Genomic DNA, 24,987 nt, shown 5'->3' on the forward strand with positions numbered 1-24,987 from the left:
ATCAAACTCGCCCTGCTGTCATACTCTCTCGCTGCCTGGCACATTGCGAATGCCGTCTTTGTGGATTTTACCCGCTCAGTGAATTATACAAGGTGAATGTGAACAAGGGGGAGGGGAGGGGAAGGGGAAGGGGGGGGGGGGCGAGGGAAGCACATGCGACCAAGAACTGCGCGTGGTGTTCATGAGTAAGCATTACGTTCATGATCGTGAGCCTGTATCCTGTAGGTGAACAATCTACACGAGGCTCGGCACGTTCACAGCGATCGGGTGGCCGTACACAGCGACACCGCACTCAAGGCATGCGGTTAGCTGCTTCACAGTATCGCTGCTTCCGTCAAGCTCATATAGCTCGACAAGCTCATCGGTGAAGACGTCAGAGAAATACTTCATATAATCGTCACGCACTTTCTGGACCGCCGGCACGACGTCGCCTGTATTTAGACGCGCAGACCCCTGCCGCTCGGTCATGGTGGGAGTTAGAGGCGAGATATTTTTCTCTGGGGGCATATGTGCGTTTCCCCCTTTTCTGGACGAGCCGTGGGAGATATGCAGTGCTAGAAGAGACAGAGGGAATAAAAGAGCGCAGGAAGAATGAAAAAAAAAACAGCTGAAACAGCCGTCACGAAGTCCAGGTCGATACGTATACAAAAGGGAGGAGGGGGGGAGGGGAGAAAGACACATGCGTGGAGACGAGTTAGAAGGGCAAGGAAAGACTACAATGCTATACGGGCAGGTTACTCTGGGACGTAACGTATGGCATACCAAAAGATAGTAACGCACCGTATCTTTTTCTAAGCCCGCACCAAAGCGCAGTCGCTTCTCATTAGTAGGGAGACCCCCCCTCCTTGAAGGGTATATGTTCGACTGAGCGGTTGAATGGAAAACCAGCCAGTTTTGTGATTTTTCAAAGCACAGGCAGCACGCAGGAGCACGCGCCCAGTGACAATTGTCCCTGCGACAAAGCAACAGAAATGAAGCAGGACGTTTCCCATCGCCCAAGAAGAATGAGCGAGCTTTTCATCCTCCATATTATTCTTACTCGCCCGACGACTTGGCTTGCTTATGTGCGGCACAACTCCACTACACCTCGCACAGAAAGAGCCGTGCTCAACTGAAACTGAGCGAAGTTGTGGTACTTTCGCTGGCTTCGGTTAACAGCTCGACACGACTCGCGCCGTTCTGCCTCCAGTGAATCATTCTCCGCCTGCCAAAGATCGAACGCGGAGGTCATGCCCCCAGCATAAGCGGCAGGGACTCCCACTGCGGTGCCAACTGTTATGTGGAGGCGGGTGGCAGTGTGCCTGGTGCTATCCATACCCTGCCCCTGCACTTCCAGGCCACCGGCCAAAGTGACGCCAAAAGACAAGGCGTGGCGGTCCAAAAGCAGAGATTCAACGTGCACTGTCACTTCCTGGCCGAGGTGCATGCCGGTTTGAGAGAGATACTCCAGCGTTGCTTCGTCGACACTTGACGTTCCATCTGTTGCCTTGATGTGCAGGAGCGTTACGTGCGGCCTTGCCGGCTCGACCACAAACCGCTCTTGTAGTGCCTTTTCCACCTCAGTTGACCCACTAGCACCACGCCCGTGCAGTAGCCAACCACGCAGCCACTTCAAATGTCCTCTGGTTACGTGACCAGTGACGGGAGAAAATGAAAGTGATGACGAACCTCGAAGTGCTGACACGACTCGCTGCAAGAGACAACGACCAAGAGACACGAAAGACACTGCTTCCTGGCGCGGCTGGTCAAGCGTCGAATAAACCAGCTGTGCAGCAGCGCCGCGAAGCGCCTCTGTCGAGCAGTCCAGTCGTAACTGCAGAGAGGCTGTCCTAGTTACTTTTGGCATCCGCATCTTCGAAAATATGGCAGAAAGGTCTACAGAATTACTCTCCGGCAAGCCTAGCAAGTCGCGCAGGAGATGTGCATCGTTCAAATGCTTCTCGCTCCGTAGTGCTGGGATTGTCAAGATTCGGCAGCGACCGGTGCTGCTCGAGAGAGGTGCTCCTTGCACTAGGTGGGCTCGCAAACTAGCTACCGCTTCCTCTGTGCAGCACTTGTTCGTGTCCACGCGCCATGCAGCCTCCTTCAAAGAAGGTGGCTGGAATTTTTTTCGAACGGCATAGAGCGCCTGCTGAGCCTCTGCAGCGCTGTGGAGCACTTCGTGACCCTCGCGGGCAGCGGCACGCTGCGCCATCACACTGAGGTCAGAACACTCAACGTACGCAACTTCGTACCGGTGTAACATCCTCGGAAGGTATTGCCGCCATACCTGCCGACTTGCCTGCGTTGCATGACACGCGTCCAAAAGAAGAACACCACTCTGGTTTGCCTCGGAAGAGAAACATGACACCTCCCGCACCTGACGGCACAGCGTCTGGTGAACTAGCGCACGCAGCCGTCGCTGTCTGTGCTTGCTACTCGCGTCCGTGATGCCGTGGTCGGCCGCCACGGTGCGGTTCACAGTGTCACGACTTAGATGCACGACAAAGCTGAAGGGGGACAAGCCCTCCTGCAACGCGAGCGCGCGGGTGAGCGCCATCGCCAGCGTCGATTTGCCAGCCCCAGGCAACCCGCAGAGGACCACCACGGTGAGAGGGCATCGACTACGGGGACAGGCGAGGAGCGCCGTGGTGCGCTGAAGGCGAGCAAGCGCCTCGCCAACTGACTCGCTGGCGTCTCGGTGTCGCACCCGCTGCTGAGCCAATAAGCCTGACTCGAACGCGCTGTTCAATGCATGCACCCCTGCTTCCTCCACGCGGCATCGAACCTCTGCCGCGCTCCGCGGCTGAAGCCATCCCATCAGAGCTTGATGGTAGAGATAACTCTGTGGTCGTGAATCTCCGCATACAAGAGAGCGGAAGGCGCGCAAGACAACGTACTTCGGCGTCTTGAGCTTCAGCCGCAAAGGGAAGCGCCATTGGGGCACGGAAGCCGCGGTCGGCTCTGCCACCTCGATTAGCAACACGAACCCTTCTGCAAGCTGTGGACAGGAACTGAAGGGTGGGTACGCTGCATTCCAGGAAGCTGTTGCAGCGAACAAGGAGCAAAGAGCCGCATCGTTCGGCACTGCCACGCCTGGGGCACAGACCAGACCCCACCGATCCGCCATTGCTGGCAATTCCGAAAAACAGAGACTCTCCTCCCGCAGCTGTGTGCGCCTCTGTACCGCGATGAGAACCATTTTCTCGTCAAACTGTTCGTCTTCAAGGACTGGATGGTGGAAATCCTGCGCGCGTCGAATGCACTCACAAGACGCGCACGCTCCCCATTCGAATAAGTCTGCTGCCAGTCGAGCTCGATGCGCCTCATCCACTTTCTCCAGCAGCTCGCGCGCTGCGTCGACGTGAGGGCCGGCAAGAACGTGTTTACTCATGATCTCCAGGCCTACTCCATCGAGTGAGAAGAGCGTGATAATGAATCCTGCCATCTTTCGCACGGCCCACACACGGTACGCGTCTGTCCACAGTGAGGAATCCCTCAGCCAGTCGCCACCGACCTCGTCAAGGTCGAAAAACTTGTTGACGCCGCGACACACAATGCTGCCATCAACGCGGTCGATTAGAAGTGAACGTGCACCACAGGGTAGTCCATTGACATCCCCCTGTGAGGCATTCTTGACGCTTACGGAGGCGACACCATGTCCGTCAGAAAGTGTCACACTCGTCAAAGACACTCGACCACGTGCAACGTACTCGTCGAGTACTGCAGTGTCAACCTTGATGGCATGGAGGGTATTTTGCTCCCTTTGAAACCAGCACTCACGCTTCAGCACTTCCATGGTGCAGGACAAAACTGCGCGCGCTTTGTCTGTGTGTGGGGGGTGTTGGTGCCCTCCCAGAAGGGCACTCGGCTACAAGTAGACAACAAGAGGAGGAAAAGCAAGTGCTGTGCTGGAAAAGAAAGCAAAGAGCATGTCGGGGCTCTGAAGTGCACTGAGCAACAAAATGGCTTCGAGACTCAAAAGTTGGCGGGAGCATGATGGAGAGGGTGCAACCAGACACTCATCCGCGCACGCTTCGTCGGAACCGAAGATGGAGAAAATTAGTGATAGGGCCAGTGAGTAGAGTGGCTCACCACGCTGTTGTGTCTTCGGCGGAGCTTCTTTTTTTTTTTCGGTTGATGGGAGTGTGGATTCCCTTTTGTTCAACGCAACATCTATCAAGGAGAAAAAAAAAAGAGCATCGCACAGTAGTATGTGCTTTAGAAGAAATGAGCAGAGACCATGCGTGGCATGCGCGCCGTGCCAATTCAGGCGACGCGAAAAGAACGCTGTGCCTAGTCCCACACAGACCTCACCAACAGTGCCCCAAAGCAGTTGGGTGGAAAAGGGGGTAGAGGGTTCGTTTACATCTTCTCGACTGAAAAGCGCCACCCCTCACCACCTGTTGCGCCATACAAAACTAAAACACTTCTGCCTACGCAAACGTCCCCATCGCCGCAGCAGCGAAACCACCTACACCTCGCAGAGGCGATTGGCCCTCCCCATCGATCGTCATGACGTGCTCACTTGTGAAAGAAGGACCCCTGACCGGCAGGACTTCCTTCCTCGGGGCTGCAGCCCCCAATCTTGAGGCACAGTTGGGCCGTCGCGCATGATCACGGGGTTGACACACAGCCTGTACGAGCTGCATCGATTCGGCCGACAAGATATCCTTTAGGCGGGGTGTCGCTCTATCTTGGGCCCCGATCGTCAAAAGCAGTACAACACTGTCCAGTTTCCCCGCTGCAGCCGCGAACTGCAGTAGGGTGCCTCGCATCCCCAGCCCAAGCACAAACGTGTCGCCTGCTCTCTTCAAGCCCCATTGGCGCCGTCTGTAGTGCACGTAGCCAGTGCTATCTAGCATACCGTCGAACTTGCGCTTCTCCATCGCGGCGCTGAGCTGCTCTGGAGACCCGAAGTACGCGGTGGTCCAAATATTCGCCTTCGCCACATCTTCGGCCTCGCCAGCCATTTGAGCGGTACCACTCACGACGTCTTTCCGTGCGGCAACGTGGCTTGTCGTCGCTGGAGAGGATGCGACCCGCTGAGCCAGGACCACGCGTCGGGTCTCGATTTTCAAGTATTGCCTCGCCAATTCGAGTTGATCAACGAGAAACTGAAGTCGCTGGCCCTCCAGCGCCTTGTGGGAGCCCTCCGCGCGCCTCACGTTTGCAGTAACGGCGAGTGGCGGGCGCACGAGGTCCAGGGGTGCTCCGCTGTACTTGGCGCCGCCAAAAACAACGTACTCCGGGGGCAGCGTGGCTGGCAGGGCCGAGGCCACCTCCTCCTCCGACCAGCGCAGAGGCGCAATGGGTGATAGAAGATGCGGCTCCGAGGCGTCAGCCAGAGGAAACTTCAGTGGTGGCGAACATAAAGACGAGCCCTTCAGCAACACAGGATATATCCACGTGGTGTAATCTGGCACGTGCGGGTAAGCCGCCTGCTCCTCTTCAGACGAGACGACATCAACTGGCACCACCGCATTCGCCGGCTCCTCTGACGCACGGAGTTGAGGGACGTCTGGCGGCGGCAATGCAGGGGACGATGAAGAAAGAGGCACCGACGTCTCAGGCAACCGTGCTGGTGCACTAGGGACAAACACGGGCACTGCCGGCAGTGATGATGCAGCTACGCCCTCGGCCCCCCCTCCCGGTGGTACAAAAGTCACCTTCCTGGTATCATCGGGATGGACCAGCCCCACCGGCGCAGGTACAGAAGCCATTAGAATCGAAGGGGGCGGCGACGCTGCTACGGAGGAGCCAGGCGACGGAGTCAGGTACGGCGCAACGTTAGAAGCCGGCAGTGGTAGTGCCGACTGCGTTGACTGAGGCACAGGCAGCTGAGGCTTTCCAAACACCGTCGCGGGAGAAACAGGAAGGAGTGGTACGGGCGGGGCTAGGGCGGCTTGCGCTGAAAGATGGGAAGTGGAAAGACTGACACGAGCCACGGGCGAAGACGAAGCAGAAGCACCACCGGAAAGCGAGGCTGACAGCGGTGCAGCGTACTGTGCAGCTGTAGTGCTCGGAATACAGGGGGCATTGCGCACAAGGGTCGGCTCAAACGAAGAGTGTGCCGGCATTAGAACTGAGGGACTCTCGACAGCAACGGGGAAAGCCATAGGCGCGCATGGAGAGGCCAGGCTCACAGGCGCCACCGCGGGGGAAGAAGCGGCAAGGGGGACCGGTATTGCAGTCGGCGCTCCTCGAGCCGGTAGGACAGGGAATAAAGGCGCCGCTAGAAGCGGGGCGGGCTGTGTTGGCACTGGCACTTGAAGAGCAAGTGGAGTTGGAAGACTCGCGGCGCTGTCGCCAAGAAGCATGTCGGTCCTAGGGAATCCACGTCGAGAAAAAACAGAATGCTACTGCTGAAAAAACCGCCCTAAACGTCACGGAAACGAGAAAATTCGATGAGGGCAAAAGAGCACAGGGCGGGGAGGAGGAGGAAAGACGCGGTTTCAAGACAGCTAAAGCGGGAGGGGGGGGGGGTACAGAGGGGAGAGAATGATAGGGCGCTGCAAAAGTGGCAGGGGCAGAGGGCACTGTAGCAACGCATCTCTGAGAGAGACACTGTCATTATATTGGCGATGGGTCGCTGAGGCTGGAAGGGAAAAATGTAATTTGGTGAGTTGATTCCTGTGTGTTTCTACTGTCACAGGTGAATAGAATTACAAAATGGCTTCCCCCCCCCTCGCCAAGAATTCCATTAGAAAAAAAAAACCGGACGCCTCCCTCCCCCTGCTTTGCCTCTCTTAAAGCGTTTCGCTTATGCAACCCACCCTTTAAGGATAAAGACGCTACACCGCCTCCCTGGCGAACAAGGCGCTAGGACTCCATACGGCTAGTTCATTTTTTTTTCGCCAGGCACCTCTCCAACCCCGTCTGTGCGCACTTTGGGTAGCCACTGCATGTGCAGCAACAATCCCGCTGTACCTCTTACGCTTTCAGACGTTCCTCGTACATGCGCAGTATGTACGCGTACTCCACCGCATCCACCGGTTGCACGCTCAGACGTGATTGTGTAAAGAGAGCCATCTTTTGCAGCTCCGATCGCAACTTCATTTCCTGCAACGTCACAACGGCGTCCCACTTGGCCACAAACCTCACATCTACCATCTGCCAGGGGTTTTTCTCCTTCGTAGCCTTTGGGTCAAAGTAATCCGAAGTCTTGTCCAATGCGGTGAAGTCGTCGTACGCCGACCGCACAACCTCAGCAAGCCCAGCGACTCCTGGCTGCTTTGTATTGCTGTGGTAAAAGAGAACCTTGTCTCCGACTGTCATCGCACGCATGTGATTTCTTGCAGCGTAGTTGCGCACTCCGTCCCACGGGGAGGTGTTCTGCTTCGCCAAGTCATCGATAGAGAACTTGTGGGGTTCCGATTTCATCAACCAGTAGTGAATATCCCCTGAGCGCTGGCGTTTGCGCTTCATTTCAGTGCGGTAAGCGAGAGCGATGAACGACTGCCCCGAAGAGGCAAAGTGCGATCTTTGATAATGACGCAAAGGAGGAGACAAAAGAAATGAGAAATACTGGATCCGCAGTATCGCCCAGGCGAAACTGGAAGGCGGAAACTAGCGACCAACTCAACGCGCCGACAACGAGTAGCCTCGTGCCACATGCAAATTCCTACCGATTCCACAGCGCGGTGAGCTCAGCAGCGTCGCGAATGCCCCCCTCAGGAAGAACTGCTGAGTTTCGACCGCGCGCCCCCTGCAGCCCTGGCGACAAGAAAATACAAGAACGACGCGCAAGAGTGAAATCATGCTGCTCGTTTCCTTTCGGTAACGTGTTTGGTCGTACCCCCGGTGATGCTGTAGGACTAAGAGACACGCAGGGGAAAGAAGGAAAAAAAAGAAACAGCAATACAGCCTGAGGAAGCTAGCAGCAGCGCCACCACCACAGCTTTGCGCCATAAGGTACCAGTCTTCACATCGGTGATAACTCCTCAAAGTCGCCGTCTTCCAACCACTCCCCCGCCTCTTCGAGGCGGATAGGGCTCACCTCCTCCATCATCAGCATCGGCGTTTGTGTATTTTGAGGTACCTGCTCTAACTGCGGTTCAGCGTCTTGGTGGAACTTTACATCTGCATCCTCCTGCATCAACGCAGCATGTGCCCCGGTCATTGTTTGCCGGCGCCGATTCGACACACGCGACACCTTTACGGCCTGCCGCAGCTTTTCTCTTTTCTCTCGGTGTTCAGCGCTGCTCTTGGCATACTCGAGCATGCGCCGCAGTGTTGCGCTTTTTGCGGTACGGAGCTGAATGTTTGTGTTACCTGCCATCGAGCCTATCTCTAGGCCTTCGTAAAGAGCGTAAATGCGAAGAACCTCTCGGCTATCGGCAGAAGACATGCCGGTGCACGCCTTCTTCACCTCCGCTGGCGGAACCGGCGCGGCCCTGAGCTCAGTAACGAATCGATCCTCCATGAGAATCTCCATTGCACGAGCGAGCTTTGAGGCTGGGGCGTGAATTCCTTTGTATAGGTAGCAGTTATTGACTACGGCGCGCATGTCAGTCATGAAGTCCGCAGGGGTCTTGTACTCGTAGCGCTGCAGCTTCCGTCGAATGAGTTCCCAGTACATGGGTTGGGGAACGTGTTGCGCGTAGTCCGGTAAGGAGGCTGGGTTTCTGAGAAACAAATCATCGCTGTCGAGTTCAGAAACGGACTCCATGATCCGGCGACAATCTTCGTAGAAAAGACCATCGAGATAGCGAAAAATGTCGCTTCGCCGCCTCTTCAGACGACTACGTAGCTCGTCCACAAGAATTTGGGTACTTGAGGACATGCTGGTTCCTTTTCTAGACTTCTATGCGCACGTCTTTGCGCATCCGCCTGAGGGCCGGAGAAGAAACAGAGCGCGGCAAAGAGTTCCCTCCGAGACAAGCGCGTGGAAAGTGATGTATGGGGCCGCAAGGGGGTTTGACAAATGGGCGAGGATTTCTATTTTTTTTTTCTTATAGCCAAGAAGGGCGATGTAACTGAGCTTCTGTTACCAGCGTCTGCTTCCGCGTGGAAGCGGAGAAAAACGTTTCGGTGGTGAGGCACAGCTACCAGGGGCGCCAAACACCCATTCACCTGGTTCTTTACTTTTGCCCTGGATATGTGAACGTGTGTGTGTGTGTGTGTGTTTTTGCTGCGCATGAGTTGAGCATCAAGACCCTAAGTAGTCTTTATTACAAGTGTGAGCCTCACCTCGACAGATGAATTAACTAGCGTGAGGCGTATCGCAACTCACCTGCGAGAACACGAGTGCGATAAACAAGAGTCCCAGCAGTTTGATGACAAGAGTCCTCTGCGCCTTACGAGTCTCACTGCACGCACACACCTATCGTGGGTTGATCGCCTCTCCCTTTTCCTTCACTCCCACCCACTCTCCTATTCTCTACAAGAGAAAAACCACAACAACAAAACCCAATGCATGATTGCCATGCATTCGCGATTAAAATGAATCTGTTAACTCCCCTAGTAGAGAAGCAGGAACACAGAAAGCGACGGCAACGTAGATAAGCAGCAGCACTAGAAGAGAGAGAATGTAGTCTCGAGATCTCCATAGCAACGAACGCATCGGAAAGGATTGATATGGGCTTCCAGGCAACGGTAGCGCACCACCGTGGCCGGCTTGCCAGTGGTTGGGATAAAGAAACATGCTGGCATACCACACATCACTGTCGACCGCCCTACTGCTCGGACCATTCGCATCGTCCGTATTCGCGTACTCCAACAAAGTCCTCCCAATCCTCAACAAACATCGAACTAGTCGACAGCTCTTAACTGGGTGCATTACGCACCCCTCCCCTTTAAATGGCACAAGAGAGTGACGCTGTGAATTCGCTGCCCGCACTCCGTGCTCAGAGAAAAATGATAACGGCGCTGGCGAGGGTATCCAGCCCTCCACGCCAATTCCACAGCGGGGACAACGATCATCAGAAACCATGCAGGCGACACCAAGGTATAAGAGAACAGTGAAGAGATGAAAGTCGGTGGAGAATCAATAACACATGATGCAGAAATAAATAGAACAGAGAGAACTCGGGTATAACATTGAAGCCATTCTTTTTTCAAGGACTACAGTGAATGAGTGCCGCGTTAGCAGAGGCAAAGCACTGCACGCCTCAAAGGATAAAGTGGAATCAAGGCATATAACGTGGAAAAAGAATGTATTTTCCTGAATGATGTCCTCGGTGGAGGCAGACGAACAATCGATACACCTACCACAGACTCAGCGATTTAAGCGGCGGTCGCGCTTTTTCCTCGTGTGTTTTAAGTAGTCTCTTCAGCCGACCGAAACCAGCTCCAGCCATTCTGATCTGCGCAGAGAACACATTCAAAACCTGAAAAAAAAAAACTACGACAAAAAAAAAGACAAGGTGCAAGCCACACATTACCACATAATCACCTAAAAGGTGAAGCTCTTGCCCCCTTCCTGACGGCCAGCAAGTGCGACAAACTCACATGTAGTCAAAGCGGTTTATTCAACGAGAGCGCCCACTACCTGGTGACTCGCTAGAAGAATACGCCACCGGTGACAATCATGTTGGCCTTTCGCAGTAACTCTTCCGCCTTTTCCAGAGCCGCCTGTTCATTTGGGGATGCGACACTGCTCGCGGCACGGCGAATCATGGTGCGTGTGGAGTCCATGGCGTTCGTGACGAGCCACTGCGGCACAGAAACGCGCCGGCCCAGGTCGGCCAGACAAACCAGTGTCGTAGCGTATGCGTGAACAAGATAGCCGCGTGTGACACCGGCCTCGCGAAACTCCACGCACTCCGCTCCTGTGTCATCCCTTCCCTCAAGGATGTCCTCATACGTGACAAAGAGCACTCTGGGGTCGACGGCGAGACTCAATAAGAGCTCCACAACCTCGGCTGACCCCGCTGGGGAGCGTAGAAATGCCTGAGCCTCTAGAAACCTCACCATGTGCGACAGTGGAAAGTCGCTGATCCGGTGAAAATACCTGTCTATGAGTCGCTTTGTAATGGCTTCCGCCGTGTCTTTCTCGTTCTGGTATGCCCGGCCGACACATGTGGCGAGCACACCAACATCCGTGACGTTGGAGCAGAGTAACGCGTCCATCTGAACCTCAGCGCCGCCTAGCGCCGGGTACATGCCGCCCACCTCGATGATGTCGCTTGCAGAAGCAACGAAACTAGACAAGAACTCGATGTGCTGCAAGGCGACATCGCGCTCCGTCATAATCTGACCCTCCCACTCCACACGACGATCAAGCGTGGCACTGCCAGAGGAGATGAATTCGGTGACAATGCGATACAGCCGCTGTTGCGCCTCCATCAAACGCAGCTGCTGCTCCACCTGCTGAATCTGATCGGATTGACACCTCCTAGCCCAATCGAGGGCCTCGCGCAAACACCGGAGGCGATATGAAAGGCGGTCGGAGACTGGCGTGTCGGGAAGTGGAGCCAGGGCCATCACAAAACATTGCTGCATCGCGCCTTGGTAGTCGCCTTGCACGTTGGCGAGGTATTGCGCATATTCCTCAGGCAAGACTTCAGCATTGCGCCGCAGATAGCTGCCCAGAAACGGTGACTGTGCCCTCACGAGCGTCTCACGCAACGATTTGGTTGTATTCCTGTCATCGCGAGGGGTGCACATCCACTCGAAGAGGAAGCAGTGCGCGTACTCGTCCGACGGCTCCACCTGCCAAATGGTGCCAGATCGACGTGGGCCGCCGAGGAGTTCGTCCACCACGCTCCGATGCGTCAGCCAAGCAGACTCCAACGTAGACACAACAAGCTCCAGCACCTGGGTCTTGGTCTGATGCACCGCGTAGGCGCTGCCATACCGCGTCTGATCGCCCACCTGGCCGCGGCCCTCCGCAAGAAGAACACTCAGCGCTGCATTGCTCGGGTCCAGCTGCGCCGCCGCGTGTAGCAAGAGCTCCACAACCACATTCTCGCGCCTCATGCTCCGCAGCTGCTCGCAAATACTTTGGAGCGCACCGGATGGCCAGTAGACTGCAGCCTTGGCACCCACCTCGGCGACCCACCTCTGCATCTGGGCCTCGGTGTAGGATTGAAGAGGCTCGCCGCCAGTGAGGGTCTTCATGTCGTTTTGAAGCTGGTAGGCGTGTGAGTGGACACCACCAAAGAAGTACGGGCACAGCTGTTCCAGCTGCGAAAACGAGACTCCCCGGTGCCCAGAGCCGGCGCTGATGCCACGCTGAGAGTTTAGCATCACCTGGCTCAGATAATGACCAAGCCGCTGCGCAATCACAGCATCTTTTATCACTTCAGAAAAAGTGACCGAGGCATCCTCGGTGTAGAGAGGAATGCCAAGCACACGCTGCAGCACCGTCGCCGCTTGCCACGCCTTGTGAGTGAGCCCGTAGCAACTGTACAGAAAGCTTGCCTGGAGCCGTTTCACGTCCTCAGCACGCAATTCCCGACCACGCGGAACACTCACGATAACCTTGTCCGTCTGCCACTCCTGGTGAAAATCAAGTGCGCGCTGATGCTCAGGCAGACCGCCTATAGACAGGCTGTCCAAGTACTGAATGATCTTCTCTAGCACCCGTACAGCAGGGATCACGTTGCTCTGCATAATCTTTCCCATTGGAGTATTCCAGAGCTGACACAGTGCACGAGCAACAAAGACGACGAGCCCTCTGGCGAAAGGGGACATGAGAACCACAACATTCTGAACCTCCGCGTCCGCTGAATTACTCGCTGGCGCAGCCTGCGTTTCAGGCAGCTGTAGATTTCGGAGCAGTTCGCGTGCTCTTCGCAGCACCTCGGCACTCTCCCCACTTAGGAGCTGCTGGCCTAGCTCAGCCACCGATGCCCCATCGTCGTCGCTGCTCGACAGTACAGCGTCCTTTGTGAAAGCTGGTGGGCGCTCTGTCGTTACATTCAAAGCACCAGCAGCAATCTGAAGGAGCATTGCCGCGTAGTCGGGGGCGCTGTACACTGAACTGAAGCGACTGAGCAAGCTCTCACGGCATTCCGCGTCACTTGTCAAGAGAATGAGGTACAGTGTATCGACGGGACGGGCCTGGGCAAAAAGTGATATGCCGTGGCGGTGAATAATGACGTAGGTCGGTCCGGGTGAGCACACCTGTGCAGACAAATCAGTGAGGTTTCGCGGGGCCTGAGTGGGCATCTGCTCAATTGCGTCGACTCGCACAATGCGTGAGGGTGAGCCGCTGAAGGACGTCACAATGTCCCGCACGTTTTGATGTGGTGCCAGCATGATTGAAGGGGAGGTGGCGGCGAGAATTTCATCAGAGACTCGGTCGTCATGTGTGTCGCTGAAAGCCGCCAGGAAAACTGACGCGGAAGCGTAACATACGCTCATTTCGCTTCGTCCTGATAAGTGCGCAGGCGTGTGGGATTGCAGAATGAGCTCAGCACCGAAGGCCGAGTTGAACGTGTTGACGTAGCGGTAGCGGAACTGATCGCCGCTAAGGGCAGTGGCCAAGAGGCGGCATCCCTGTGCATCCGTTTCAATCGCAAACAGCCGCGTCAGTGGCGCTGACTCGCCATGGGGGGCAGGGTGCAGACGCGACAGACGATCGGGGCGGTGGCGCAGAGACAGCATGAAGCGTATGTCGCCATCACGGTGCAGGCGCCACAGACTAATTGTGCTGTGCTCAGATAGCGTAGCCAAGACACCGTCACGCTCGTCCACAACGATATCGATGAGCCCGCCATTCTTGGAGCCCCTCCATGACTTCCAAATATGCGCCACTGTCGATGACACCTGGCCAAGGACGGGGGTGGTAGAGAACCAAAGGCCGTACCTCACCATGCGTATCTTGGGTGTGATGGGGGTGTTCTCACGCATGTAGCGTACTTCATACACGCCTCCGTCCGCGCCGGCACAGAACACGCGGCCTTTGCTCCCAATCACCTTTGTGATTACGGTGTCGGTAGAGCAGCTGTAGCCCAGGTTGACAACCTTCATCTCTGCCATCTCCCCCTCGCCCACAACGCACAGTCCTAGCAAGAACATCATGTTGGTGGTGCCTACAGGGATGACATATGATACGTGTGGCTGAAAAACGTCGCTGAGAGGCCGGAGTGGGGCGCCAACAATGCTGATCAGCTCGGGAATCTCGTCGTAGACACAGAATTCGCGACCGCTACGAAAATCCCATAGAACCAGTCGATTGTCAACAGTGAACCACGCACGGTACAAATCAGAGAATACACCGGTTAGCGAGCTGTAGCGCATTGACCTCCACAACGCCAACAGCGGCGCTGGCCACTCGACCCCACCCACTGCGAAAAAGTCAGGGACAGCGTACGTCGTGTCACGGGTGGTCAAGGCGCACGAGTTCGACCGCACAAAGCCGACGGCGTGAGGGTTTAGACGCCGCTCCGCTGACCCATCATTCAGCACCTCACTCACAGCGTTCTCGACTGTGTGCTTCGCCCCATTTTCCGCCGTGCTCCGTTGTTGGTGCATCGCCACGGTTCACAGACGTGCACGCGCGAAGCAGGCTCTGAACTTCTATGCACACACTGCTGTCGAGCTAAGGAGAGTTTGGTTGCACCGCCCCCCTCCCTGAACTTTGCAGAGCGCACGCGTGTGGAAAAAGACGAGTGTCTACCGGAAAAACAGAATGACACAAGGGGAGAGGAGCACCTAGAAAAGCACCCTCCTTCGACAAGGCCATAGAAACTGAAATCCAGGTCAAACGAAATGTGGGTGATGAAACAAGGTGGAAAAAGATGAAGTGAAGAGAATGTAGGAGCACGCTGTCGCGCCAGTGAAATCAATAATGCCTTTCTCAACCACATTTCCTGTGTGGTACATATGTGGTGGAGCTATCGGACCGAAGAACTTGCAAGCCCCACATGACAACACGTGTGCACCCAAACACGAACCTCATGTTGTGCCACATTTGTCAGAAGCTCGGTTTCCGAGTTGCACGGAAATGGGCAGCTGAGAAGTGCCACCTCCATATGTTTTTTGGCTGACAGTCCGTCAGATTTTCTCTCCGCACGCACGCACGCACGCACACACACACACAGAGAGAGCGAAAACACATGATCACCGCCGTAACGAAGAATCTGCCACGAGCATAGCATCTGCTACAGGGATGAATAGAAATGTACACGGAGAGTGAAGGGGGGAAAACAAACGATGTAAACGAAGGACCCTTGTCCTCGTGAGAGTCGCTATTGCCCCGACTCCCTTTCTGTTCGCTTCACATAGACAAAACCGCTCGGCGGCGCGTAAACCAAGCCCCAGAGGAAGGAGTAGCGCACCGCTACTGCTACACGCCCTCCACGATCGAGATACTGGAAAACGTTGTATGAGCACCCTAGCCGTACAGCATATTTTTTTTTTTTTTGAGGGGGAAGTAAATCGGAAGCTTCCTCAACTAGCCCTCAGAATCAGAGTCCGAATCAGCTAGCAGCGCAGCAAATCGGGAGTAGGCGGCTGGTCGCGCGGTATCCTTCGCAGCTAGACGCACAGTACTCTCTCTCACATTGCCGCCATCTGTCGTGGCGCCTTGGAAAAGAGAGCTTCTGTCGTGTTGTGCTCTACGTTTCCTGTGACCAACAACGGAGGAGTTCGGCGGGAGACACTTTTGTGCGTTACGCGATCCGAGGTTGTGAGAAGCGGGGCTTCTCGGCGGCAGCGTCTCTGTCAACCCATCCCCCTCGTGCGCGCCGGACATTGGTGTTGCCGCGGATGTACTCTCCGCCTGGATGCTCCCGGGCGAAATTTGCAGCGGAACATAAGCTTTAGAGCTCTCAAAAGACGGTGCTGCCGCAGATCGTGCTAGAGGCGACGCACCAGCTTGCGGAATGGTGTTGCCTTTTTTTCCTGTCACCGTAACCTTATTTCCTGCCGTATCGGGGCGACCTTCCGTCTTCGTGTGAAAGGCAGCCGAGTCGGTGCCTGCGCAGTCGACCGAGAGGCCCGCAAACCCATGGAGCTCCTGTAAAACAGGTAGTGCGCCAGGCATCCCCACCCGTGGAGACCCTGACGCAGTGCTGTCATCATCCGCCGCCCGTGTGGAAACTGCCCCGTTCCCTATCACGTCCGCTGTCTGCTGGGCACAAGTATCCGTGGACCCCGAATGGGTGATGCGCGACTTCTGCGTCGACTCCGGCAAGAAGCCGATAGACTTTGAACGCGCCGCTGTGCTAGGGCGTGAGAAACTTGTCTGCAAAAGAGGGACAACATCTGCGACACTCTCGACAGCCGCCGAGCTCCTCATAACGGAGGGAGCACCCACCAAACCACCATTTGACCCTCTCTGTGTCGGCAGAGCGGCCTTCACAGTGCCCACGGTCCTCCCAATCGTGGCATTCGACGGATCACTGGGCTCCACTTCCAACGCTGCACAAGATGAAGCTGACGCCGCTGCAGGTGTGAGCATTTTGGGGAAGCAGTGGTGCTCCCGCAACTCCTTCGGAGCGATCACCGCGATTGGCGGCACAGCGCCGGCACTGAAGGAACACAATGCCTTGCAAACTGTCTGCAGGAGTAGAAGCGAATCGAAATGAACCTCCATAGCACCGCCCACTTCGTCCTCTGCCACTAGTGTGAGCGGGTGCGCATGACGAACGCGGAGTGATCGCAAACTAAACTGCACAAGGGGCTCACGGGAAAAAAAGGACACAGCCGTCAACGCGCAATGATCGATCTCAAGACACGCAAGCTGAAAGTCGCCCTGTTCAGCTTCAATGTTGTGACGCAACTTAATTCCTTGCGAGAAGCGGATTCCATCCGTCAGAGCGAGCTCAGAAGTCGAAATGAACCCAGTGGAAGATGAAACCCCTTGGTCGGCCGGCACCTTATCGGCGCCTTCGCAAGGTGGAAGCTGCGGAACGACGTGGGCCGGCGGCGACGCCGCAAGCAGGCGCTCCAGCTGCTCGACTCGTCGCGCCAGCCGCGTTATTGTTTGTTGTCGGTCAGCTAGCTGAAACTTGGCTGTCGCATCGTAGCCGCGGTGCCTCTGCATGCGGTCAACATTAGCCAAGACAGTTTGGACAGTCACCACAAGGTGGTTCTGCGTTCGCTTGAATTCGTCCCTTCGGCGGCGCCTGAGCTCGTCTATAATGGCATCGTACTCGGCAAGGGTGTGTGAACGAAGATCTAAAAGCCACCCGTAACTCACCGCCAGCGCAGCTTTCTTCCCAAGCGCGTTAGCGACATGCCGCTCATGAGAAACAATAGGCAGGCCATCCACCTCCTCGAGACCGAAGCCGATGGTGAGCAGTGCCATTATTCGATAATACGGGTGACATGCGACAGGGCAACCCTGGAGATTCAGGGACCTGAGAGAGGCTTGCTTGGTAAGCCCGCGAAACGAGCGAATCCTATTGTGCTGTAAGTGCAACTCCGTCAGATACGGGTGTGTTCCAAAGAAGTCAAAGCTGTCGATCCGGTTTCTCTGCAAGTTCACCACGAGGAAGTTCTCATCTCTTTCAGCGAGCCCCTGAAACGACTCCACTCCCTGATCAGCCAAATCCAGTCTGTGGAACTCCATACCAAGGCATCGGCGAGAGGAGGCGGCACACGCAGAAAGAGGGGAAGAAGGCAAAGTTCTTGGCTTTAGTGAACCTGCGGGTCGACGTAGCGTACGACCTCTCAGCAACTTCACTAAATTGAGAAGACATAACTCGTCGATAATAACAGCAGAGAAGAGAAGGGTCCGCGAGAAAAAGAGTTGGTAGCACAAAAAGAAATGTCTGATGGGTTGGAAAGTTGCCGGCGTCTTTCCGCTTCCCTCTTCAGCGGCGCCACGATTGTGGTGATTAGAAGAAAAACGCAGCCGCGCATGTGCGAACCCATCAAAAGCTCTTTGCCATGAGCACCGATATACCTGCCCACAGGGTCGGCGTCAACAATATGGAGTACAGCAACGCCTCCCGAACGGTAAGGGGGAGGCACGCAAGACTGAATCCGAGATGACCAAAAACCTGCGCCTCGACCTCACCTCCTTTTGAGTAAAATGACCAAAGAAGAGCCCTCCCCCTCCCCCTCCCCCCTCCTCCTCACAGACACAGATTCAATACACTGGGGGCCCGTTAGAGTATTCCGTCACTGATACCTGTCCCTGCCAATCCGTTACGCGTCTACAAGGACACTCAAGTGACGACTCCCGTTCATGAGTCAATTCTGTGCGTCTGTAGGGTGCTCTCTGTTTTTTTCCTCTTTACCCTCATTCGTCTTTTACTTACTGGAAGAAACGCGGATAGGCGGAAAGGGGGGCAGACATGCATCACTCGAAAAAAAGCTTCAAACATGAGCTAAACACCGTCGTGAACAAAACAGGAGGACAAAAACGAGAACATTGACCAAGACAACACAAGAAGCCGTTCAGTACCCTCAAAAAGTAACGAAAGCACTCAGGCAGCGCCGCGGCCTCCCTATTCGCCGTGCAATCGCTTTTCTCTCCTTCCACTTCGTATTCCCATAAAAAAAAAAACTTCCGTTTCTCTTTCTCGTTACAAAACATCAAATACGCGAAAGGGAACAAAACAACAACAAAAAAAAGAGGAGTAGTAGAACAAAAGAAAACGCACGCTCTATGCTATATGAAAATATAAACAACTACAATCATTTGACAGCCGGTATTACCGACCCGGCTGCAAACATGAAACCTGCTCCGGCTAACACATTCAGTCTGCATATACGCGCACCTGCTGTCTTCTAGTTTAATCCACAGCAACGCTACAGGACGCTGTCCGCGGCAGCGGGGAGGAAAGAAGGACGAAGACAGTGTGACTACAGACAGTGCCACTTCTCTTTTTCCGGGAGCATTAGTGGACATCATGACCCTATCAAAACTTGTTTTGCCTCGTTAGTCTGCGTCCCGTGCTTGGTCTGGGCGGTTCTTAGGGCCGCCAGCCTTCTTCGCCATGATAATCTGGTTCACAGACAGCACCGTAGTCACAGAGTCGGTAGCCAGCCTAATTGCCCAGGACTTGATCATGTGAGGCTCAACGATACCCGCCTCCATCGCATCCAACGTGGTGCCGTCGGCCACATTGACACCCTGGTACTTCTTGCCGGCGTTATGGTCAGCCTCCAGCTGCGTGACCATATCGGTGCCGTTGAAACCACTAACCTCCCCCAGCGTACGAGCCACCACCTCAAAACTCGATGCAAACTTCCGCAAAGCGTACTGGTCAAGACCAGGGTTCGCTTCGGCATAAAGGGTGAGTTCTTTCTGGAGCTCCATTTCCACCGCGCCGGCACCTGCCACGAGACGTTTATCCTTCGTCAATGCCTTGAATACGTTCACGCCATCGTCGATTGCGCGCTCTACATCATCTAGGATGTTCTGCGTGGCACCGCGCACCACAATTGTGGATAGCTTCGAGTCGTCCTTGTCTTGGACAAACGCTGTTACGTTTTTGCCACCAATGTCCAGGACATCAACCGAGTCGCACGACCCCATGTCCTCCATAGATGGAGCGTCTAGGCGGGTCATCACGCGAGCGTCGACAGCCGCGCAGAGACGACGAAGCTCAAACTTGGAAGGCACGCGCACCGCCATCATGCCGAGACGGTTAATGAAATGCAGCGCCAAATCGCCAAAGGTGGAGTTGGAAACGATCAGGTTGGCACCAGACTTTCGAATGTTGGAAATGATTTCGTGCATAATCTCCTCCTCCTTGCGGGAATACTGGATGAGGTCCTCAGCGTTCTCGATAAGCGCCGTTCCCTTTGTCTCCAACGACGGCACGTCCACAGCGCAGCTGTACACAGCCACTTTAGCGTTCTTCAGGTGAGTCAGATTGCTTTCAGTGTTGCGGCCAATCACGAATCCACGCACAAGCTTGCTGGATAAGATCGACTCACCGTCCAGTTTTACGACGCGCACGTTGTCCACGTTGAAGGAGCGAACGTTAGACGGGCACACGTTGATGCAAGCATCTGCTACAAGATTCGCGAGGAAGTCCTCGTAACCGTACTGCTTCGACGCAATCGATGTACGAATCGCGTCAATAACCTGCTCCTTGCGAAGGCAGTCATCAGCAGTCCTGCACACCATCGCGTCTAGCAGCTGGAGGGCTTTGTTGCCGGCTTTTTTGTAGCCCTCGACAATCTCGCTCGGGTGCAGTCCCATGCGCAACAGCGACTCCGCCTGTGAAAGCAGCTCGCCAGAAAGCGTCACCACAAAGTTGGTTCCATCTCCGACCTCCTCTTGCATAGCATTGGAAGCCTGGACCAGCAGTTTCGCCGCAGGGTGCTCCACCTCAAGCTCGCGCAGTATAGTGGCTGCGTCGTGGGTGACGAACAGCTTGTTGAGATGGTTGATTACCATCTTGCACAGTCCGTTCGGGCCCATCGAGCTGCGTGTGATCTTCGAGAGCTGGCGACATGCCTCAATGTTCTTCAACACCGGTTCATCCACAAATGTCGAGCCATCCTTCAACATGCTCTGTGGGCCACTCTGCATAAAGGACATGATTAGGGGAAGCGCTTGTGGGTAGAGAAAATCTGCTTCGGCAGGAAACTCCCGCAGGGATCTTTTTGTTTTATCGTGGTGAAAGTAGTAGTGAGAAGTTTTTGTATGCGTGCGGCAACAGTACCACCTACAGCAACACGTCGGGCAACAAGAACAGGCGATGATTCTCCTTCACCGAGAAGGCATCCAATTTCACGAAAACAAAGGAAGAGAAAGAAATGCGAAATAGGATTGTGGAGCAGACCTTTTGGTAATTTCTTCTGCGCCAGCGTGTTGGTGTGACTAGGCTACGAAAGAGGAGGAGGAAAAGATAGCCATATTCTGCACTCAGTCGAGGGAAAGGCTACCGGTACTTGTGGCGAAGGTCACAACCTACCAACTCTGTCGCTGAAGCGTAGAGCACTGGCTAGTTAAACCCAGCACCTCTTGGTGACGCCACTGCCGTTTCGACGCCTCACGCTGGCTGTAAAACAGAGTGGGAAGCAAAAAAAAATGAAAACCAACAAAATAGGGCATTTCTTCATGACAGTTATAAAACGGCAATTAAGCGAACACCATCAGAGCTGTATTAAGAACCAATTAGCTAGTTTAACGCCATAACAAATCCCGCCTCTTCTCCCTCCCTCGTATCTGCACTACGGTGCACGGTGAGCGTAGTGGGAAATGGCGTGGCAATGAGCTGCGTCGCGCATCCCTGCCGAGTGGTAGACGACAGAGGTGCAACTTTGGTGAAACCTTCGCCGCATCGTCAAACAACACAACACAACAGCGAGCGTGAGCTCTCCTGCCCATCATGCACACCTGTTCACGAAATCACACCTCCACTTTGCTACGCTTCCTGGGAAGCTCTGCAGACCCAGGCGTTGGCTGAAACTGGAAAACGTGTCCGAAAATTGGCAAGCCTACGCGCTTGCTGTTTGTGCCTGTGGCCGCGACACGGATATGGAGAATGTTTTTTAGTGGCGCGGCGTCGGGGTGCTTCACAAATTTATCCAAGAAGGCTACGATGTTCTCGACAATCTCGTGGTTCTTGAGACCGGTATGGCCGACACGACACGTGACTTGGTTATCGCCACGGCGCGTCACCACGACAGTGTGGACAGCCTTTCGCAGCTTGTCGGTGAACTTCCCCTTACTGTTTACCCAAATGGGAACCTTTCGGTGTTCGAGAAACTCTCCTGTCAGCTGCCGTGGGTACGTTGTGAGTCCGTACACGATGAAGTGGTCGTAGCTCTTGGCAAAGGCACGTACCGCCACAGGGTCTGCAACCTTAGCGGTGAGCTTCCTACTATCGATAACACGCCTCACACGCTTAGCAACCATCTCACCCTCCTCGCTTAAAGCGAGGACTAAGTCCTTGTACTTGCGCTGCGGCGGTGGGGTGATCAAGCACAGAGTGCCACTGAGAGTCTCGTGCGGCACCACAAAGTAAAGCGGAACGCGATGCGCTGGGGGCGCAGCCAGGAAGGAGATCTGGACGTCGATAGGCACGCTGCTGCTCTCTCGGACCGGCGCAAAAAGATCATTGATGGTATTGCTTGATGTCTGCGCAGCGCTTTCTGAGGTGATGAAGGAGACAAGCGCGTTCACGGCTTCCTCTGTCCGGACGAGGAAACTCATCCTGTTCAACTACAGTCGCACACCTGCCAACGCCGAAGCAGAGATACAACACAAAGTGAGCAAGGTAAATTTTCGGAGGTATACGAAGTGGGTCGACTTCTCAAAGGCGAACCGGTCCGTGCGCGTGCTACAAGATATATCCGCCCCTCTTCTGAAAAATGAAAAATTAGCGAAAAACACAAACGGAACATACCAAAGAGGGAGATGAGAGAAAGTCGAGTTTGAAGAGAAGGGGTCCGCTTATGCGACCCAGTACCTCAACCTCGGTCAATGAACTAGCATGACAAAGATTGTGCCAGTAACCGGCTCCCCTTCATTTGCCATTTTCACCGCATGTGCAACGCTGCACCGTCCACTTCAAGCACAGGTGCCTGCGAGCGTGAAATTAGTGTGGGAAAACACCAGGTATTTGAGTTTCCTGCGCACAAGGTCGCAACGGAAATATATATATGTGTACGTACACTATGAGAGAGAGGTTGTGGGAATGGCTATCATCTTCCGATCATACGGGGCCGCGCTGTTTTCGGGCAGTCTGATCAATCATATATCGGGAACACAGGCATCGGGAAAGCGCACCTTGGTGCTACCAAAACGCACCCCCCCCCCTTTCCCACAAACAGAAAAAAATATACTTCGACCAAAATTCCATCTCCGAAAAGATACGCCGAGAGCGTCGGCACCAGCGCAGGGCTGCCACACCATTTTCTTTCCACCCAGTGAGAGGTGGCACGCTGCCCAGGAACGGGAAAGCCCACCAGCCACTCAGTTCAGCTTGGCAATTATTCCGGTTGGGAAAGAGACATACACAACGGCCGAGCAGTACGTTCTCTGAGTTTTCTTATCCGTGACAGGGAAAACGCGCAGCGATCCGCATGCGAACACGTGATCGCCGTGCACAAGTGCGTGGCCACCAGCTTTCAAAGAATCAGAGCTACAACGCACGGGGATCACCTCAGCTTCTTTTTCGGCCGGATCGGGAACCAGAATGGACAAGAATAACGTACCATCACTCGTAGTTTCTGTTTCCAGAATGCGGCCCGCCACGGTGATGTTGCTCACAGATTGCGCGTACGGTGTCAGCTCAACTTCGGTCCAGGCCGACCTCTGCGACGAGGAGCCGAACGGTGAAGTTGTGGTGAGGTCCACTGGACTGGGAATAAACGCCGGTAAGTCCGGAACTTCGTGCTTTTCAACCAGTGGCGCCTTCGGCAGCTCTTTCGCGTGCTTCGCCTTGCTGTGCATTCGCAGACCGTCATACGTCGAGAAGCTCTTTTCACAAATAGTGCACACATGCGTTGGAGCGGGTGTCTCCTCAGCCGGCACGCGTGCGGGAGATACAGAAATGGGTGCAAAAAGCGCGCCGTCAGAGCCCAAAGCGCCGCTTGCCACTGCGGCCGTGTCCACCGCAGCAAATGGAGAGCTCGCTTGCGGACTCGCGGTGAAGGGACTAGGAACTGCTGATAGAGGGGATGTAGGTCCCTCTCCAGCATCCGTACCAGCACCGCCAGCACCAGCGAATGGTGACGCAAGTGCCCCATAAGGGGCCGCAGATGTCCCTCCTATGCCTGGCACGACAGGGGCCGAACCTCCTAATTTCCCGGCCGAGGCAAACGGCGAGTACCTTTGCCCCGAGAAGGGAAAATCCGTCGTGCCCGCAAATGGGGAGTCATTGGCGCTGGTGGCGAATGGAGAAGAGACCACGGTGTTGACCTTCGTCGATGAATCTTGAGTTGCACAAGGCATGGTCGGCGCTGAAGCTGGCGAGGCCTGACCAAAAACGGGAAGCTGACCAAACGGTGTTACCGGAGCGGTTTGCTGCCCAACCAACTCCACTCTCGTCGCCGCTCTTGCAACATCCTTTGTTGGTTTTCTGTGAAAGGGATTAGGGCACCGAGCGGGGCGCAATGGGCCGAAAGACTCACCAGACGCCATCGCATAAGCGTCACTCATACTGACGCTGTAAATGTTTGCATCCTCAACATTTGTCGTGATGGAACTTACTGCGACGGGTGCATGCTGACGGCTCGAGAAAGGGTTCTCACCTTCTGGGTTAACAGTCCCGTACAACGGCTCGGCGCTGTCAGACGGGCGAGCGGCAAACACGCGCATTACCATACTGCTGTGAACAAATTGATCCCCGATCTGCTTTACTCCTATGTCATCCCAGACAGAAAGCATCTTTTCCATGACAGGACCTGGCACCTCGCGTTCAGCCTGGTGGAGCGGCTTTGGGGCGGGCTTCTCACGGCGCGTGGAGCGCTCATGAGCATCGGACACAAGCGGAGAGACCACGGTCGGGGCTTGCGGAGGCGCATTACGAAGCACACCCACTGGGGTTGGTGGCGCCTGCTCTTCCCCTTGCCCTGGACCGGCGCCGGCTTCCACTGAGCCCTCACCGCTATGGACTTGTTGAAGGTGCAACTTGGCTGCCATCTCTAAGCGGAACGCCTTCTTGCACACACTGCAGTGAAAGCGTCGCTCTGCAGTGGCGCTCTGATGCCGCACAGTTCCCAGGAGGGCAGCACCGAAGGCGTTGCCCCCGGGGTGTACTGGAGCTAATGCGTACAAAGAGCGAGCCGATACATGGCGCACCCGGCGCAGCGCGCTGCAGCACGCCGCCGCGGTTGAGACGCCAATTCGTCTTTGCATTCTCGTCGCCGATGGCGTAGAAGAGATGCCCGAAAAAATAAAAAGAATGATCGGCGTTAAGAGCAGCACCTGCGATGGATGTCCGCCGCCCCGGGGGTGTGATCTTTAAAACACAATAAAATGATAGGGAGGAGAAAGACGTGAAGGCTGAGAAACAAAGAATACGCGGTGATCCTGAAAATGGGAAATGACACATGAAAGTGAGACGACACATGCAGAACCAGACGTCGTCTCCTCAGGTCAGTGCCGCACTCGGCGCCGAAAATACCGCGCTGGTATAGGCGAAAAAAAGAAAGTGAGGGGTGCAACGGTTAGCGTGCGGTGGAACACGAAATGATTCC

At 55.1% G+C, this 24,987-nt stretch overlaps 11 protein-coding genes across 11 annotated transcripts; all 11 read right to left on the reverse strand.

The window, feature by feature from the left end:
• Nucleotides 1-234: 234 nt before the first annotated feature.
• JKF63_00981 (uncharacterized protein) lies at nt 235-468 on the reverse strand (the record flags this gene model as incomplete). Its single annotated transcript, XM_067897030.1, has 1 exon — nt 235-468. One exon carries the CDS (start codon nt 466-468, stop codon nt 235-237), a length of 234 nt encoding a protein of 77 aa, XP_067753187.1.
• A 592-nt stretch (nt 469-1,060) lies between these two features.
• On the reverse strand, nt 1,061-3,778 carry JKF63_00982 (uncharacterized protein; the record flags this gene model as incomplete). The annotated part of the gene is made up of 1 exon (XM_067897031.1): nt 1,061-3,778. One exon carries the CDS (start codon nt 3,776-3,778, stop codon nt 1,061-1,063), a length of 2,718 nt encoding a protein of 905 aa, XP_067753188.1.
• A 637-nt stretch (nt 3,779-4,415) lies between these two features.
• JKF63_00983 (uncharacterized protein) lies at nt 4,416-6,299 on the reverse strand (the record flags this gene model as incomplete). The annotated part of the gene is made up of 1 exon (XM_067897032.1): nt 4,416-6,299. One exon carries the CDS (start codon nt 6,297-6,299, stop codon nt 4,416-4,418), a length of 1,884 nt encoding a protein of 627 aa, XP_067753189.1.
• A 613-nt stretch (nt 6,300-6,912) lies between these two features.
• Nucleotides 6,913-7,407, reverse strand: JKF63_00984 (uncharacterized protein; the record flags this gene model as incomplete). The annotated part of the gene is made up of 1 exon (XM_067897033.1): nt 6,913-7,407. The coding sequence occupies one exon, from the start codon at nt 7,405-7,407 to the stop codon at nt 6,913-6,915; it is 495 nt and encodes a 164-aa protein (XP_067753190.1).
• A 496-nt stretch (nt 7,408-7,903) lies between these two features.
• Nucleotides 7,904-8,764, reverse strand: JKF63_00985 (uncharacterized protein; the record flags this gene model as incomplete). The annotated part of the gene is made up of 1 exon (XM_067897034.1): nt 7,904-8,764. One exon carries the CDS (start codon nt 8,762-8,764, stop codon nt 7,904-7,906), a length of 861 nt encoding a protein of 286 aa, XP_067753191.1.
• Nucleotides 8,765-9,418: 654 nt separating this feature from the next.
• On the reverse strand, nt 9,419-9,760 carry JKF63_00986 (uncharacterized protein; the record flags this gene model as incomplete). The annotated part of the gene is made up of 1 exon (XM_067897035.1): nt 9,419-9,760. The coding sequence occupies one exon, from the start codon at nt 9,758-9,760 to the stop codon at nt 9,419-9,421; it is 342 nt and encodes a 113-aa protein (XP_067753192.1).
• Nucleotides 9,761-10,482: 722 nt separating this feature from the next.
• Nucleotides 10,483-14,403, reverse strand: JKF63_00987 (uncharacterized protein; the record flags this gene model as incomplete). Its single annotated transcript, XM_067897036.1, has 1 exon — nt 10,483-14,403. The coding sequence occupies one exon, from the start codon at nt 14,401-14,403 to the stop codon at nt 10,483-10,485; it is 3,921 nt and encodes a 1,306-aa protein (XP_067753193.1).
• Nucleotides 14,404-15,325: 922 nt separating this feature from the next.
• On the reverse strand, nt 15,326-17,446 carry JKF63_00988 (uncharacterized protein; the record flags this gene model as incomplete). Its single annotated transcript, XM_067897037.1, has 1 exon — nt 15,326-17,446. One exon carries the CDS (start codon nt 17,444-17,446, stop codon nt 15,326-15,328), a length of 2,121 nt encoding a protein of 706 aa, XP_067753194.1.
• A 1,317-nt stretch (nt 17,447-18,763) lies between these two features.
• On the reverse strand, nt 18,764-20,377 carry JKF63_00989 (uncharacterized protein; the record flags this gene model as incomplete). The annotated part of the gene is made up of 1 exon (XM_067897038.1): nt 18,764-20,377. One exon carries the CDS (start codon nt 20,375-20,377, stop codon nt 18,764-18,766), a length of 1,614 nt encoding a protein of 537 aa, XP_067753195.1.
• An 813-nt stretch (nt 20,378-21,190) lies between these two features.
• Nucleotides 21,191-21,997, reverse strand: JKF63_00990 (uncharacterized protein; the record flags this gene model as incomplete). Its single annotated transcript, XM_067897039.1, has 1 exon — nt 21,191-21,997. One exon carries the CDS (start codon nt 21,995-21,997, stop codon nt 21,191-21,193), a length of 807 nt encoding a protein of 268 aa, XP_067753196.1.
• A 762-nt stretch (nt 21,998-22,759) lies between these two features.
• JKF63_00991 (uncharacterized protein) lies at nt 22,760-24,646 on the reverse strand (the record flags this gene model as incomplete). The annotated part of the gene is made up of 1 exon (XM_067897040.1): nt 22,760-24,646. The coding sequence occupies one exon, from the start codon at nt 24,644-24,646 to the stop codon at nt 22,760-22,762; it is 1,887 nt and encodes a 628-aa protein (XP_067753197.1).
• Between the last annotated feature and the right edge of the window lie 341 nt (nt 24,647-24,987).

The sequence above is a fragment of the Porcisia hertigi genome, chromosome 36 (assembly GCF_017918235.1).
Source record: "Porcisia hertigi strain C119 chromosome 36, whole genome shotgun sequence".
Lineage (NCBI taxonomy): Eukaryota > Euglenozoa > Kinetoplastea > Trypanosomatida > Trypanosomatidae > Porcisia > Porcisia hertigi.